Genomic DNA, 17,341 nt, shown 5'->3' with positions numbered 1-17,341 from the left:
ACACATGTGAGAGATGCAACCATATAGCCAAACTGGAGGCTAAGCTCTCTCAACTCAGTACTGGCGTAACCAGTCAGCAGGAAAAGGAAACCACACTCACTACAATTCCAGTCTCACATAGACCTACCACGACAGCAAACCAAACACATAAACACACAAAAACATACTCGGAGTCTCTAAATAAAAATCTGCCTAAGCAGCAGAGACCTCCAAAGCAGACACCCAAGCAGCCGCTACCCCAAAACAAAACACGTGCAACACATAGCTCACAAAGCCAGTGTGCCAAACAGTCACAACTCTTAAGGCTAAACAACACATCTGACACACTTGTAATAGGTGACTCTATCGTCAGGCACACTGACGTCCCGCTCACCAGGCTGAACAAGGAGAAGGTCACAGTGAGCTGCCTGTCGGGCGCTAGGATCCGCCACAAAACACAAGCATGCAGGTCATTCCAAGGCAAGTACAAATATGACTCAGTCATTGTCCATGCTGGTGTGAATGACCTGAGATGTACCTCCCTGGACTACATGAAAAGGGACATAGAGGAGCTCACTGAGCATGTAGCCCAGGCCGGTATGACCCTGACCTTGAGTAGCATCTTACCCTCACCAAGAATGATGCCACAATATGAAGACAAGATGATCAGTTTCAACAATTGGCTTAAGTATTGGTGTCATTCAAAGGGGATCCAGTGCCTGTCAGCCTGGGATGACATGCTCGACAAGCCACAATGCTTCGCTAGGGACGGCTTGCACCTATCACCCCTGGGCTTTCAGATATTGGCAAAGGCTCTTGCTACCCCACAGTGCCTTTTTTAGGCAAGGCTCAAAAGACAAACCCACCTCCATAGGTATCACAAGGGATAAGAAACTAAGAGTAATGCTACTCAATGCCAGAAGTCTAAACCTCAAGATGCACGCACTCGAAACTCTCCTTAGCATGGAGAACATCGATATCTGTGCAGTAACAGAAACCTGGTTCAAGGCTCCCGAGAGCACCCCAGCACTACCAGGTTATACCTCATACCATGCTTTTGGCCCCAAAACTTGGACCAAACCACAAAAGGAGGGAGTATCAATATTCTTCAAAGATACCCACACCTCCAGGTTGGTGGCACAGCACGAAGCATCAGAGACTATCCATGTGCAACTAACAGTGGGTAAAACTGCCTTCCAGTTTATAGCCTGCTACAGACCACCCTCCCAAACCCAGGAACCCCACTCAGCCTTCCTGAGAACACTGGAAAATATGAAGGTATCTCCAAACACCATTATATTGGGCGACTTCAACTACCCAAACATAGACTGGGAGCATTACTCTAGCTCCAACACCCTAGCCCAAAGGTTCCTAGAATTTATAAACTCAGATGCTATGGAACAACTTGTTACCACTCCCACAAGAGGGAAAACATACTGGACCTGATCATCACCAACATGGGGACTCTATGCTCCAGACCAGAAGTGTATCCCTCACTGGTAAGATCAGACCATAAACTAATCTCACTGGATATTCACATCCTGACCCCACCCCCTGCCCAGAAAACCACAGTGAAAAACTTCTCTAAAGCAAATTTCAAACTACTCAAAACCGAGGTGGAATCCTTCAAAGCCCCAGGCCTGTGGAAAATATGGCCCAGACCGCAGAATCCTTTATAAACGCATTCTATGAACACCTTCAGGAATGCATGGATCATGCAATCCAAAATAAAACCAAGACCCAATCCTCCAAAGGCAGGCATCCTGCCTGGTGGACCCCAACCATAAACAAACTATACAATAGAAGGAGGAAGCTACTACATGATAGAGCAAAATCCCAAAAAGGGAAGGCATCTCTGATCAGTATTAGCAAAAAACTATGGGCACTCATAAAATCGTCTAAGGCCAGCTTCGAGAGAAAAATTGCACAGGACACTAAGGATAATCACAAGGCTTTCTTTAGTTATGTTAGGAACCTGGGTGGGAATTCCCAGATATGCTCAGAATTAGTCCAAAATGACAAAAAATACACATAACCCACAGACATTGCCAACATCCTAGCTGACAGGTTCAGTGCAAACTTCTCCCCCCCCACCAAAAGGGCAAATATCTTTTCCAGCAGAGTGCTGCCCCCCTGACATCTCAGATGCTCAGGTAAGAGCCGCCCTCTCCAAAGCAAAAAACACAGCATCAATGGGACCAGACGGTGTCCCGGGCTGTGTCCTACATGAACTCCAAGAAGAGCTAAACCCAAACATAAAACTACTGTTCAATCTCAGCCTTACTACAGGTTATGTACCCAAAGAGTGGCGTACAGCAACGGTGGTCCCTCTCCACAAAGATGGTGCCTCAACGGATCCTGGAAACTATCGCCCCATAAGCCTGACTAGCTTGGTCTGCAAAGCTATGGCAAGGATCATCATGGACCTTATAAATAAAGATATTGGGGACCTACAGACACTGGATCCTACCCAGTTCGGCTTTGTTAAGGGCAGATCCTGCCTCTTAAACCTGGTTGATTTCTTTGAAACAGTCACCAAGGCCATTGATAAGGGGAAGGTGGTCCACACAGCCTACCTGGACCTCGCAAAAGCCTTTGATACAACACCCCACTCGGGCATTACAGATAAGCTCACCAGCTTAAATATAAACCCCTATGTCACTAGATGGGTTGCAAACTGGCTCAAGGACAGAACCCACATGGTTAGAATTGCTGGAGCCATGTCAGACTCCAAACCAGTTACAAGTGGCGTCCCACAAGGCTCAGTCCTGGGACCTCTCTTGTTTGGTATATATTTCTCAGAGGTACAGGCCAACACGGAAGGACTGTGGCTGACCAAGTTCACAGATAACTGCAAACTGGGCACCATAATCAACTCTCCAGCCGACACAAGCATCCTACAAAAGGGCCTCATAGAAACAGACAACTGGTGCCAGAGCCATGGCCTCAAGCTAAACGCCAAAAAGTGTATAGTCATCCCTTTGGCAAAAACAAAGTGCCCACAAATTACCACATAAGTGGTAATCCATTAAGTATGGAAGAAGTAATTAGGGACCTGGGGACCCAAGTTGATAGCAATCTCTCATTTGACAACCACGTGGCCAAAGTGGTTAGAAAAACATTTTATATAGCCCACCTAATCATGAAGGGATTCACATCTAGATCAGGGGAGGTCATCGTGCCTCTTTACTCATCCCTCATCAGGCCCATAATTGAGTACAATGCCCCTTTTGGGATGTACCTTACCAGACACCTGCAGCAACTGAAAGACCCCAAAAGTACCTCACCAAGAGGATCAAAGGGCTCAAACAGATGCCATATGCTGCCTGGTTAAAGAAACTCCAGCTCTACTCAGTGGCATACCGCCTGCTCAGAGGCGATCTGTGCCTGACGTATAAAGCCATGTCCAACCTGGAATTAATGGACATGCTGCACTTCAGAAAATCCAAATCCCATCGAGCTACGTGCTCGAGAGACTTGAACCTCAGCACTGAAATAAATAGGACATGCTGAAGGGACAGATTCATAACCCAGAGGCTCCCTTCACTCTGGAATAAAATCCCAGTCCAGGTTAGGCAGAGTCCCTCATTGACTCTCTTCAAGAGGAATGAGTGGATGGGGGATTGTAGGTTTACCCCGGGTATCACTTCTGTGTCACTGTTAGATAGAGGCACAGTATACTAACCTCAAAAAAGGGCATAGCAAAATTAATTTAAAATGGGTGGCGAAAGCCAAACACACTCTGGCTAGGCTTATAAATGCCCTAGGGCAGATAGCCTAGTATGAACCTATGAACCTATGAACCTATGTGGGCTGCATTGTTGCTCTTCTTAAAGTAATAAGTCACACTTGTTGGAAGTTTGGAAGTCTACCTAGCATAGTGGGGAGCAAATAAGTCAGTAGTGATAGTTTTTACAATGCTTGTTTTGCATTTAAGGCATGTGTGTGTGGGCATATGTGTCGTGTGAGTATATGTGTGCATACATGTGCACTGGGGAAATTAGAAACATTTTTATTGCATTTGTACATTATATATTTAACTGGGTCTGTATTACATTGTCGAACTTTAAACAGTTTGAACGATGTAATATCGAACCTAAATGTTGAAAACATTAAAATAGCGAACAGAAAGAACAGCAATTTTTTTTCCCCAGGGAAAAAAATCGCTGTTCCCTAACAAAAAAAAAAAAAAAAAACCTCCAACCTAAAAGTTAAACTGAACTTGGGGGGCTGTGCACCCCACACCCCCTACTTAAATATACCAAGCCCGAGATCGCACCACAGTGGAGCAAAGCCCTGAAAATGGCCCACCTATTTTTTTCCCTGGGAAAAAATTGATGTGCCGTGGCTTCGCTATTTTCAGGTTTCGGATGTTTAAGTTCCATATTACCTCGTTTGAACGTTTTGAAGTTCGATGATGTAATATAGACCCATTTAACTTGTCAGTGGTGGTCAGATGTACTGTGTGATGGTGTGCTGGGCTGTAGTGGTTGGTGTTCTAGGGCTTGAACACAATGATGACTTGGTAGTCATTCTTTGAGATACAGAGATGCTAGAGTTGTGTTTTGTAGTGTCAAGGTATCTGCAGTGCAATCTGTAACATAATACAGTAAGTACCAAGTAGGCTGTGTTGAACAAATAAGACTGAATGAAGAAAAACACAATAATGTTATGAACTGTCTTGTAAATCAAGGAGTAGAGGAAAGCACTTAATACAGATATAAAGTCCATTAAATCTTATGAGGGCGGATAAATCACCTGATTTCTTACAGTTTGAACAAATTTTGACTTGTATGTAAAGCCTCGTAACAGTGTGTTTAGATACAGTGAGATTGTTTATAGGGCTAATATTATGAAGATGCCTATTTCAAATGGTTGAATGTTTAGAAAATGTGTGTCTATGCACCACTTGTTTTTCTGTTAACTTTAAAAGTGAAGTACAATGCTTTCTGCAGTCAAAAGTATAGGGTTTGATTCTTTCCGTCTCCATTTGCCTACCGTATGACTTTGAGCAAGTCACTTAACCACACTGTACTCCATGATGATCTCTGGAAAAGGACATTTTTGTCTAGTGGGTTTATCTGGTTAAAAATATATAAAATAAAGTAAAATACAATTTGTCCTTTTTTGTATTCCTTTCCCCACATTATTTTTGTTTTTGCCCAGAATTCTTAAGCAAAGAAGTTGAAATTTATTTTGGCCTGTTCCTAGTATGGCTTTCTGTCAACCTGTTGTAGATTGCAGTTAATAAATAATGATATAAATGTGAGTTTCAGACTTTGTATGCTTCAAAAATGCCTGCTAATGTAAAGCTTGTTAGTATATAGTGCTTAATGAGATTCAGTCCAGGATTAATGCTACTGCTTTGCTGTATATCTCTCAACCTGCAGACATTGAAAACAGGAACAAAGACATTTGAAAAACAGGAACATTCTGCTAAAAACCTAGGCATCCAATTAGCACAAAATTTGAATGTCAGATAGCACATAACTCTTCCACTTCCAGTAGGAATGTGGTGCACTACTCAGAAACATGTATAAAAAGCAGAGAATGACAAAATGATGGAAAAATAAAATCAAAGAGACAATGTAATAATTTCTTAAATTATAGGTTTCACTAGAATCATGTAAAGTATTTTTCTGTGTACTAGACTGCTTCAAAAATCACGTGTGATGAAGGGGATTCAGAAAATTGTGTGAAGGGTAAATCAAGCCTTAAACTAGGGGGGTGCCTCAAAAACAGGGATATCTTGCGCTGGGGTAAATTAGGCCAGAAAGTACGAACTTTTATCTAAAACAGGGACAGCTGACAGGTCATGTGAGAGAAACAGTGGCAGGGTATTAATTTCTACTGGTCTCTGATTGTGCAATGTGTATGGAACTTCACTGGTTGGTCTGGTTGCAGTTTTGGTGAGATCATCTTCAAGGCCATTGTGCAGCTTAGCTTTCTGTTACATCCAGTTGCTGCGGGTTCTATCCATGCCTCTTAAGCGTGCCTAATTACGAGGAAGATTCCTCATTTTGGGTCTTAAAAAGCCCATGTTCCTCAAAGTTCCACAATGAAAGAAATTGTCATACATTCAGACTTAGGATTTTTTTAATGGAAATCTATGGCAAATACTACTGAATCATAATGATACATCAAAAGAACGTCTTATAAGTATAAAGTAGCACATTTTAACCATCCTGTGAGCTTCCTAATTGAAGTTGTTACTAAGATGTTAGTAGGTGTTCCACATTTTGCCTGTTTGTTCCACATTATGTAAGGTAGTGGTCCTCATTTTGGAGATGGAATGTTGACAGCTATGTTTCTATCCAGAGTATCTCGTAAGAGAAAACTATAGCAAGTGTACTGAAGCCAACAGCATCTGGGATACTACTACTCAGGGCGTAGCTTGGCGTTAGTGCTACTCTTTTGCTCATGCTGAAGAAGCAAAGGATATTTTATTCCTAGCTGCGTTGGCAGTTGACACAAAGGGTTAATGTTGTAAGGTATAGTTCCTGTGGTACAGGGTTGGATTCCCTAAGCCCTCATTCACCTACTGTGTGACCTTGAGCAAATCACTTAACAAGACGTTTCTCCCAGGATGCCCCTGAAAAGGGACAGTGTGGCCATTGGGCCTACCTGGATAACAAATGTGTACTGGTATTGTTATTGCTATTGTGCAGCTGTATTTTTAACACTACCTAAGAAGTAGCTTGGGATTAGTGCTATTTTTGTGCTTCTGGTAAGAGATGGAGCAAAGTATCATTGATTCCTGTGTACAGATGTGGTGAGACCAGCTTTATCTCTGCTGTCATTCAGGCAGCACCTACAGTAATCAACTCCAAACCTCACATGCATGCACTAATCATCTTCAAACCTCATAGGCACTACTCTATCTTCAGCCCGCATTAGTAAGCACCTGGAACCATGGATTTGCACTTTCCAAACATTTCTGTACCCAGCCTGGGTTGAAATGGGCATCTAAGGCAATGTAGCAATTGTCTTATGATTACTAACAACCATCTACTACTTAAACTAAAACATGCCATATTCAAAACTTTCCAAGATTACAAGTGCAATATTTAAAATCTCTTCCTGATTTTGACTCTTTATCTCTGATTCTTGAGCTTAGAGGTTGGGAGGACATGGGGGTTCAGTGGATTGTACTGAACGGTTCTCACAGCAGTGAGGTAAAAATTAATCAATCAATCGATTAATTCATTAATTTATCCTTTGTTGACTGGGTTAATCCCACTAGGCTAGTAGCCTCATTCTGGGAGACCCGATGTAATATCAATATAGCTGGGAGAAATTTGGCCAGGAATTCGAGGAACTTTACTTACTGTTTTCGATAGGTGCCATGGGATCTTCTATATCCATCTAAACTGCCACCAACTCAGGCAGATGGATCCTCAGTTTAACATCTCATCTGAAGGATTTAAAAAAAAAAAAAAAAAAAAAAAAAAGAAACGGACACTCCAAAACAAACTTCAATGCACTTCAACAAATTTTTACGGAATAAAACCATAGACTGAGCGCTTTCATCTTACAAAAAAATAATTCATCAAAGTAACAGTCTACCATTAAAAAAACATTTCAATGCAAACAATTCATCCAATCACATTTGAAATAGAAGAATAAATTATGATGCCACTCAACTGCCAAGTGCAATTTTTTTTAAAGAACCAGTTATAGTTGTTTTACATAAACTAAATAATGAATCATCTGAGGGATACACTTTGGTCACTATTTATATATTTGTTCATTCATTCTGATCACAAGTAAACATCTGAGCTGTACAATCATACAAGGGGCAGTAATTGATGGTAACATTTAGGTGTGTGTGTGTGTGTGTGTGTGTGTGTGTGTGTGTGTGTGTGTATACAAATGCTTGATTCCTGCATCCCAGAGTAGTTATGGTGTAAAATGAGGAACTGATGATAGCAAACAGGAGCATCATTATATCAGCCATTTTATTTGGGTAGGATCCTTAGCTTCTTTGTTTTGTTGACTACTGACAGTGTGTTTACTATTTGGATGTCAATAAACTGGACAACATAAAGTCTACAAGTTGAATGTTAATATTTTAACTCTGAATACATTTTTACTTTAGCATGTAGTTACGGCATGTAGTATGTTGGGCTACAGCAGTGTTTATTTATCACTTATTCTAGACTAGTAAGACTAAGAGCTGTTAATGAACTGCTTCCTGCAGTGCAGGGTTTGATTTCCTCAGCCTTTATTCGTCTACTATCTGACTCTAACCAAGTGTCTGTCCTTGAAAAGGGACAGTTGTAGCCAGTGGGCTGTCCCAGGCTGTTAGCAAATGCATTACACATTGTCATTAAATCCCTGCACCCTTCAAACAGATGCTATTTAGTTTTTCACTATATGCTATTTGATTATGAATCCCAGCACCTCTCTAGTAGTTTAATGGCTTGCCAAAGGTACTTTCTGTATATGTGAGTTCCAGTGGAAAAAGATTTTTACTGTTTCACATGATAGGTTGGTTTTCAGTGTGGGAGTTTTTTGTTTGTCTAGCTGTCGATGCTTTTGCTGTAACATTTTAAATAAAAAATTTTAATTAAATCCAAATCTCTGTGGTAACTGTAAAAGTAATGAATAAAGCAGTATGCATACTGACAGGTTTAAACACTGTTTTATAGTAACTGGGGGCAGAGACAGCTGTGTAATGGGATACTGGTATGGCTGGGGGGGGCACTTGATTATCCTACTTAGGGCCCCATTTGATCACAAAATGACTCTGCCTCTCCCAGATAGAGTTCAGTACTGCTAAGTCCTCCATGTTGCTGAAGGTCATTGTCTATGACAAAGAGTACTCCTTGCCACAAGATTTCCATTTCTGCCTATAGTGATATGCCCCCTCCTAGGTTGTGATATCAAATACATCACTATGTCCCTTGGCATCTGGGGAGATAATGACATTTGTGACTCAATATATCATTTCTTTTTCATGACTTCTTCAGAGATGTTTGATGCACAGTGTGATTCGAATATGCAGTGTCTGGCATAGACTTTAAATAACTCTGCATCATAATCACCATCATCATCATCATATTTTTTCTGAGTGATACTGTACCTGTCACAGTGTGCTCATCATTTGCTCAAAGAGCTTGACTAGATATCACTGCTTCATCTGTGGTGCCATATACTGTACCCACTGTTGCCTGGGGTGTGTGATGCTGCTCATGACTCTCAGCTTAACTATCACTGCTGGATGATGTTGTTGCACTGGCTGTGACAGTAGCAGATGTTCTGCATCCAGGGGTGCCTTGGAAGGCTGACTGGTCTGCATGCTTCCCTGTAATCATATTATGCAGCAAGTAGAATGCAGCATGCTAGGTACATCTTGCAAGTCATGGCATGGTGTACTACAGAGGCCCCAAGATATATCCAGGCAGCAGAACCATGCCTCCATCGCACATGCTCAGTGATGTTTCTGTTTTTCACATCAGTAGATTTTACTTTGCTCTTCAATGATACTGTGTGGGCTCCTTATGAATATCATCAATCAGGGCAAATCCAGTGGGTATCCTGCAATCACATGAAAAGCAGTAGGAACCTATGGGTGAGACATGTTTACACATTGATGTGACTGTTTACCCAGGTGCCTAAATTTAGCAACTAGGTGGCCCTGTGGAATATTTTAATGCAGGAAATGGTGATACAGATGGCATGTATGCCAGATGTGGGAATCATAGGCACTTCCACTGTGCTGTGAAGTCACATTTGTATCAACACCTGTGCATTGCACACTACCCGGCAGTTTATGGAATGATACCCCTTCCTTCTTATATAACTTTTGTTCTCTGACTCCAAGTGTGGCCTCTGTTGTCACATAGGTATAATTTATAGCATGCTGCACCATCATTTATGGTTGTGGCTTTCACCCCTGGTATGCTGACGAAACAGATATGTTCACTGACATGTGGAAATAACATACTGAGAAATGCAATGAGTGTTCTGCAGGCCACTGTCTACAATATACCTAGTGTGTCCCCAGTTTGTCACGGTCATATAGTCCTTTGCCAGTACTACCTGTGCATCACCTGCCACCACATTGCACTACTGACTTCACGGTAGCAGCACTTATCGTCAGTCACTGCTTACAAATACTGCTGCTGCTGTTGCTGCTCACAGCAAAACTGAATGTTCCCATGTGCTATTTGCTCAAGCTGTTGGGTGCCTGATGCACCTTACAACTATGAATTGTGACCTGCTTTCAGAGGCCGTCATTTGCATCTTATACATATTCATTAAACTGTGCACCTTCATTTGCATGTGATTACACAGTCATTTGTATAACCGATTTGCATGGTATTTTTCTTGCTGTTCCAAGGTTCTAGGTAGTATTATGACTACCAAAATGCTTGTGTGTGGCCTCTTCCTGCACAACAGAGTGATACATACTACACAGTTTGACTATATATGTTTCTGTAGGATCCATTGTGCTTCACAGAGTGACATGTATATATCTGATGAATGCAACCACTAAAAACTTCATCCAGGCAAGAAAGAAAATCGTATTCTTTCAGGGACAATGCCCCCCTCCCCCATACATATATATGTATGGGGAGGGGGGCATTGTCTCTGATATATATATATATATATATATATATATATTTATATATATATATATATATATATATATATATATATATATATATATATATATATTATATATGTATATGTATACATATATATATATATATATATATATATATATATGTATATATATATATATATTTTTTTTTTTTTATTGTATTTTTTATTTTTTTATTTGCAGTTTGTTTGCCAGGACGGTCCATTGGGCCACCAGGAGCCCATTTTCAATGGAGTCCTGGGGAGAAAAGATCCAGAAAAAGTACAAAATATTACAATTTACAAGATTACAAAAATTACAAGTATGTTAGAATTAGAAAAATACAAAGTAACAAAGTTACAGAAAAATTGGCATTTGCAGGAGCAAATTATTTGAATTCATTTAAGAAAAAAATTCATTTCAGACAAATTAAGTTCAAGAGAATATGCTAGTTCCTATAATTTGTTGCTAGGCATTATACGACTATAGTTGGTTGTTCATGGATAAGTTAGCTTGTGTGTGTGTGTGTGTGTGTGTGTGTGTGTGTGTGTGTGTGTGTGTGTGTGCATATATATATATATATATATATATATATATATATATATATATATATATATACACATACACCAACTCTACCATTACATAACTGTCAAGTAAAAGTAAAATTAAAAAAATGAATAATTTTGTATCACTAATACCATTTTGAGATGCAACTCTTCCAGTTGGGAGCAATAAACTGTAACACCAAACAGTTAATTGACCATTTCTATAAGTTGTAGTTGTACATACCTCTTACTAAAACATGGATGTTTTCTGTATCGATACAGTTAAGTAATGGTTGGTGCATTTTTTTTCACTGAAAATGAAATGCATATTAGCCTTCTATAAACCTGCACAGTTGTGATTCATGGGGAAAGTTTAATCAATCACAGCTCTTTGCAAAACAATGAGATTGGAAAGTGTGCAGTTATCAACACGCTCTACTTACCTGACCTGGAATCAGTGTTTGAGAGTTCAGCCTGTTCAGATGTACTAGCTGATTTGGAGTGCTATTAAACTTGGAAGCAATGCTAAAAAGGGTATCCTCCAGTTCTACCTGTAAAAGAAAAAGTGCTCTTGTTTACTAGGTTTCTGTAAAGAGAAATGGCACATCCATAGGTAATTATTATTAAGGTTTCTCTAAAGCCTGTATTTATTTAAAAATATGCACAGATAAATTGTACAGAGTTTTATATTTAGATCCACGTTTAATAAATTCAAGTCTCCATATCCTAGCAATAGCTTTGACAAGACAGTGTTCTTTCAGCTAAGTATATGACTGAATCTTGGATTTTTGGATTGCCAGGCTCTCAAGAATTAATTCTTTAGATACCATTGCTCCCTTTTAAACAGGCAGTGACTTTATATTGGCATGACCTATGAACCTTATTCCCATGTCTTAACTGGACCTTTCTTGATCAATACAAATGGAACAACTCAGCAGGTGATGCTTATCTCTGTTAAGTTTAACTTTATAGTGCTCTACACTGTTTTTCTTTCCTCTGCTTTTAATATTGCAAGCAGAAATTATAAACTGAAGAGGCACATATGTTTCTTGTAATTCCTAATCAGGCAATGGTTATTAGGCACAACTGGGGTTATCCATCTATCTGTACCTCTCAACATCTTACAGCAAGAAATCTGGACAAACCCACAAATAATGGGGGGACAAAAGTCCAAAAATAGGGACACTTTTTAAATATTGCTCTTACAAACTTAGAAATTTGATAGAATAACAGGTTTTGCATTATCATGAATTTTTCTGAAGGATATGAAGTCTGAAACATAAATGTCTACCATTATTTTATGACTTCAGTCCTCAATGGGCCAAGGTTTACACCTCTGGGTGTTTTGCCTTGCCATGGTATTGGGGTCATACATATCTCAGTGAAAACATTTCCCTACACATTTATTTCTTCACTCATATTACTGAGTCTACAAATACTTCTGCTAATAATATATGAGATTTCAAAGGTGTAGGTAAGTGCATGCCAGTACTATGGTACACAGTTTTATTTTAGTTTATTATTATTATTATTTTTTTAGCCAGACTGGTTACACCACTGGTACTGAATGTGCTTTACTATTATTATATGATTCAGTAGAACAACTTTATCACTTCAAGGACTTCGTTATGATGGCTTGAATGAAGTCATGTATTGTGGGAGTTTTTTATCTTCATGTCCTTTACGCATATTCTTAGTCGGTTTTGCTGTAAAAGTTGGAGATATCTTTCCTGTTGCTTATTATGGCTGATTACAGATTTTTTGCATTTTTTGATGGTGATGGACAACTCTGTTGTGATGTATGATCCTCTTCTTTGTCACATCCCAACTAGTATGCCAGAGAATCACATGTCCAGCTGGGGGATTGTAAGGAAAATGGCTTCCAAAGAGCAAAGAATCAACAACAACAAAAAAATCTGGCTTCTTTTGTGCAGCATACAAAAATACATGGGAAACGTTTTAATTCTATCCTTTAACCCTCCAGGCTTTGTTTGCATCAGGATACATTGCTGTCTTTCCCAAGTGCTAAAGGAATCACAAGTGAAATTGACACATCTCTTTCTGATCAGTTCAAGAAACAAACTGCACTTCTGATTTTTTTCTCTGTTTTTGTGCACAATTATAATGTGTATAATAATAGCATTAGCTCCCTTAGATGAATTAATATGACATGATGAGGTCATTACAGATAATTTTAGTCTGATTTTAAATTATTCTTTTTTTAAATCTTAACCATTCAGAAGACAGATGACAGAAAGCATAGGTACTACATTTATAAAAAAAAGGTCTAGCATGTAAGGCACATCACTGGCAAGACAGTGTTTGTAGGGGGGGGGGTCAAAATCCACCGTGTATGTTTTGTTGCCTCACTGTATCCAGAACAGTCTTTGGGTACTTGGGCCCATAAAGCCAGGTACACCATGATATGTTTGGCACTGTTTATAGCTAGTGTGTGGATTGTTTGATGTGGATTATATTATGCGATTGTTGGCCCTGGTTCCTGCTCATGGCTGTTCTGTCTACAGGGGCTGTCTGTGGGATAATCCAGTAGTTTAGATAAATTTAATTTCAGCATGGTTCTGGTGACTGTTCTTTCCAGCTGGGCAAGCTAACTGCACACTTCTGACTAATTATACAATGCTTCAGGTCTTACAATCTTTCCAGCAGACAGGATACATAATGTAATGTCTGGAGCAGTGCGGATTGGGTTACAGCAAGACAACTATTATAAATGTCAAGTCATCACCCCCATGGTTTGGTAACCATATATACCAAGATGTGGCTAAACATACACTATTTGTTTATTATTTTTATTGCGTCCTCTTTAACTAACTAACTAATATGAGCACTTCAGATATGTAACACACCATTTTTTTTAATCTTTTGGGCAACACATACAGAAACATATTTCAGAACTTATTATATATAGAACATTCTTCTTATTATAGTTTTATTAGGGTTTATTTTCCTCTGTATTGAGGTATATTAGCAGATGTGAACAAATGTGAAGTTATTAAATGTCTCAGTGATATAGGATTACATTATCTGATGTCACATTTCTGGGTTTTATTCATATTATAGTATGTATCTGGTAAGGAAAAGAAATACAAGGAAAAACCTAGCCAAGCTAGAGTTTTCAATGTGTGATACCTTAAACCTCCTGTAATAGAGGCCCATGGGATATATGCAAATGACCCCTTAAGGTCATCAAGTGTTTCAGCTATATGGCTTCTGAATGTCCATGACTTTTACTTTTTATTTTTAAGTCCTTGTGTATGCATTCATCCCAGTACAACCAGACCCCACTAGCTGTGGGCGTGCATGTTTCGGCCTTCTACTTATGATGTGCTGATGAGGTCATAAGAAGGCAGAAACATGCATGTTCACAGTACCATCTTCAAAGCATATCAAGACCACATCTCTCAACTGTCCAGATTTTCTCAGACTGTCTAGATTTTTGTCTCATATTTTTGGTCTTTTCCTCATAAAAGATGTGGTTTTCAAGCAAATTATTAGGATTTGAAGTCACTAAATAATACTAAATAGTAACACATTTTAGTTTCAGACTTCATATTCTTCAGAAAATACATACTAATTCAAAAACTATTATTCTAGCAACTTCATAAGTTTATAGGAGCAAGTTTTAAAATGCATCCATATTTTTTGTGCTTTTCTCCCCCCATTACTTCTGGCTTTGTCCATATTTCTTGTGCTGAAACATTGAGAGGTATGATTGAGACACCTTCTTCATCATTACTGGAATGAAGAGTTATGCCAGAGAAATAATCGCCCCCACACAACTTTTATCAACACAATTATACAATTACGGATTATAGAATACTTATCCTGTGCTGCAGTCTACTGACACAGCATCTGGTGAAAGTGCAGAAGGTACAAAACTTCCACACAAATGGAGCCAAAAATCTTTAATGCATGATTCTAGCAACATGCTACAGCAATTATATCCCTTCTCTGTACCTTATCACTGTCTTAGAGGAGACTGCCATCTGACATATAGGTCATTAAAAGACCCCTATTTGGCACTCAATCTACATGAAAATTAACATTGACCATAGTGTGAAATGTGACAAATTCATATATCAAAGACTTCCATATCTATGGAATAAACTCCAACCAATTTATACCTTCATGAAGGAACTTGATGGCTACATGACCGCCTATAAGTTCTAACATGGGATCCAGGGCATCAAGCTCCAATAGACCTTGAGCTTCTTTACCAAACCTATGAACCTACAAATATTTATGGCTTGGAATGTTAATACCCTTTAGAATAGGAAAAAGAGTTAAAAGTGTCTTTGTATTACTTATCACTTCATTGTTTTCCTGCTGCAGTCTCATACTGCTGAAAACACTAGACTGAAATTTAAAGGATTTAATGTAGTGGAGTCTTCTAGTGACATGGACCATAGTTCACACGTAGCTGTTCTTTTGTCAGGAAATTCTCAATTGGCAACCATGGAATAGATTTTGGATATAGAGAGGATAGAAGTATTCTGATTATTAGGTTGTCTACATGATACAAGATACGTCTCCCTACTGAGATGTTGGCACTCAAAATTCTGAGTGCCAAAAAGTTAAAAAAAAACAGGAGAAGAGTGAATTTCAAAAATTGCTCCTCTCCTTAAAACTACTTATATATTCCAACTCTGTGATCACCATACCTCTGAGAAAAAGGGAATATTATGGGAAATGGCATCGCAGACTTAATATATATGTAAGTCTGATCTTTTAGCCATTCAGTTGCCATGTTTCAGGACTCAATCTAGAAGATCCCAACATTTCATAGATTCATTGGTTCACAGGAGATTACTAGGCTAATGGCTTAAGCGTCCTTACAAATCTACCCAATATAACCCGATTTTACTCAATATATGGCCCCTATGAGCAAGAAGATGGCATGGATTTGTGCCTATTATGTCTTGAGTATCTTACAGATTGCCCCTGTCCATAAGGGACATAGGCACTACCCCAGGTGTGAATTTGAGATTCCCCTTCCATTGATCCAAACTGTGTTTTAGATGGGCCAGGGAAGGGCTTTGCATAATGTGAATAGGAAGCCTAATCCAAATAAGAGGCAATCTCTGAGACATATATCTGTCTCTCCATCATATTTTGCTTGAGTCACTGACTAAATTTAGATCCCTATATTGGGTGACCCTTTTTTGTTTGACTTGTGAATATTTAATGACTCCATCAGGGCTGGATTTGTGTCTGTCTTGTAGGTCAGTATCATCAAATACAAGAGTGACCAGCATACAACTCAGGTAAACTTCCTCCTAGTAAGAAAAGGGCACAGGGGTAGAATCAGCAATCGCAAAGTCATCCCCAGTGAAACAGTCAGCCCACAGCATAACCCACTGGTTGTCACAATCATCTGCAAGCAGTGATCAGAGAAGGCTCTAAGGTCAACAGAGACCAGGCTGAAGACCTGGAAGTTCACTGGGGAGAAAGTACAATAATTCAATAAATTACTCAGGGCTCTAGCACCCCAAGAGGAAGTAAAATAGATGGAGTTGAAGAAGAATGGCAGCACCTCAAAATAACATGTGTGAGGACTACAGAAGAGATATGAGGCTCAACCAGGTATGGAAATAAGGTACATAAGGAAAGCTGGTGGCAGAATGCAGAAGTCCAGAAAGTCATAAACAGAAGGAAGGAGTGCAGTGGGAGATAGAAAAGACAGACCAGGCTAGGAAGGAATACTGGTTGGCTAGCAAATAAGCTAAGAAAGAAGTTGCAATAGCAAAGAATAAGGGATCGGAGGCACTGTACTACCTTCTGGAAAGTGACTCAGTAAGGGGCACAAAGAAACTATATCAGGTTTCAAGGCAAAGACAGAAAGATAAAGAAGACAGTCAGAAACACTTCATAAGGGATGTCAGCAACAACCTGCTCTCCAGTCCACAGGACATCAAAGGCAGATGGAAGGAGTACGTCCAACATCTTCTGAATGAAGAAAAGCTCACAGAAGCTGTACTGCCCCAGACACAGCCTACAACGAAAGAAGAAGAGGAGCCCACCCTAGAACTAGTAAGAACAGCACTAAGGAAAATAAAGTCATGGAAAGCAGCAGGCTCAGATGAGGTCACAGCAGACATGATAAAGATGCTTGGTCAGATAGGGGAGAAATGGCTCCAGAGGGTACTCATAGCAGTGTGAAGAGAAAGGCGTATCCCAGATGACTGGCAGATAACCATACTCATACCAG

At 39.5% G+C, this 17,341-nt stretch overlaps 1 protein-coding gene across 2 annotated transcripts in view; it reads right to left on the bottom strand.

The window, feature by feature from the left end:
- Positions 1 to 17,341, bottom strand: part of LOC122792322 (nuclear receptor coactivator 7-like) — a 1,388,015-nt gene that overhangs the window by 650,226 nt on the left and 720,448 nt on the right. For both annotated transcript variants that reach the window (XM_044060116.1, XM_044060117.1), the window contains one exon: positions 11,556 to 11,663. In XM_044060116.1, coding sequence (XP_043916051.1) covers positions 11,556 to 11,663 — 108 coding nt within the window. The remainder of the gene's footprint in view (positions 1 to 11,555; positions 11,664 to 17,341) is intronic.

The sequence above is a fragment of the Protopterus annectens genome, chromosome 1.part2 (assembly GCF_019279795.1).
Source record: "Protopterus annectens isolate FY-2018-M chromosome 1.part2, PAN1.0, whole genome shotgun sequence".
NCBI classification, from domain to species: Eukaryota; Metazoa; Chordata; order Ceratodontiformes; family Protopteridae; genus Protopterus; species Protopterus annectens.
Note: the sequence above shows the minus strand (reverse complement) of the source record. Positions and strands in the feature narration are given on the sequence as shown.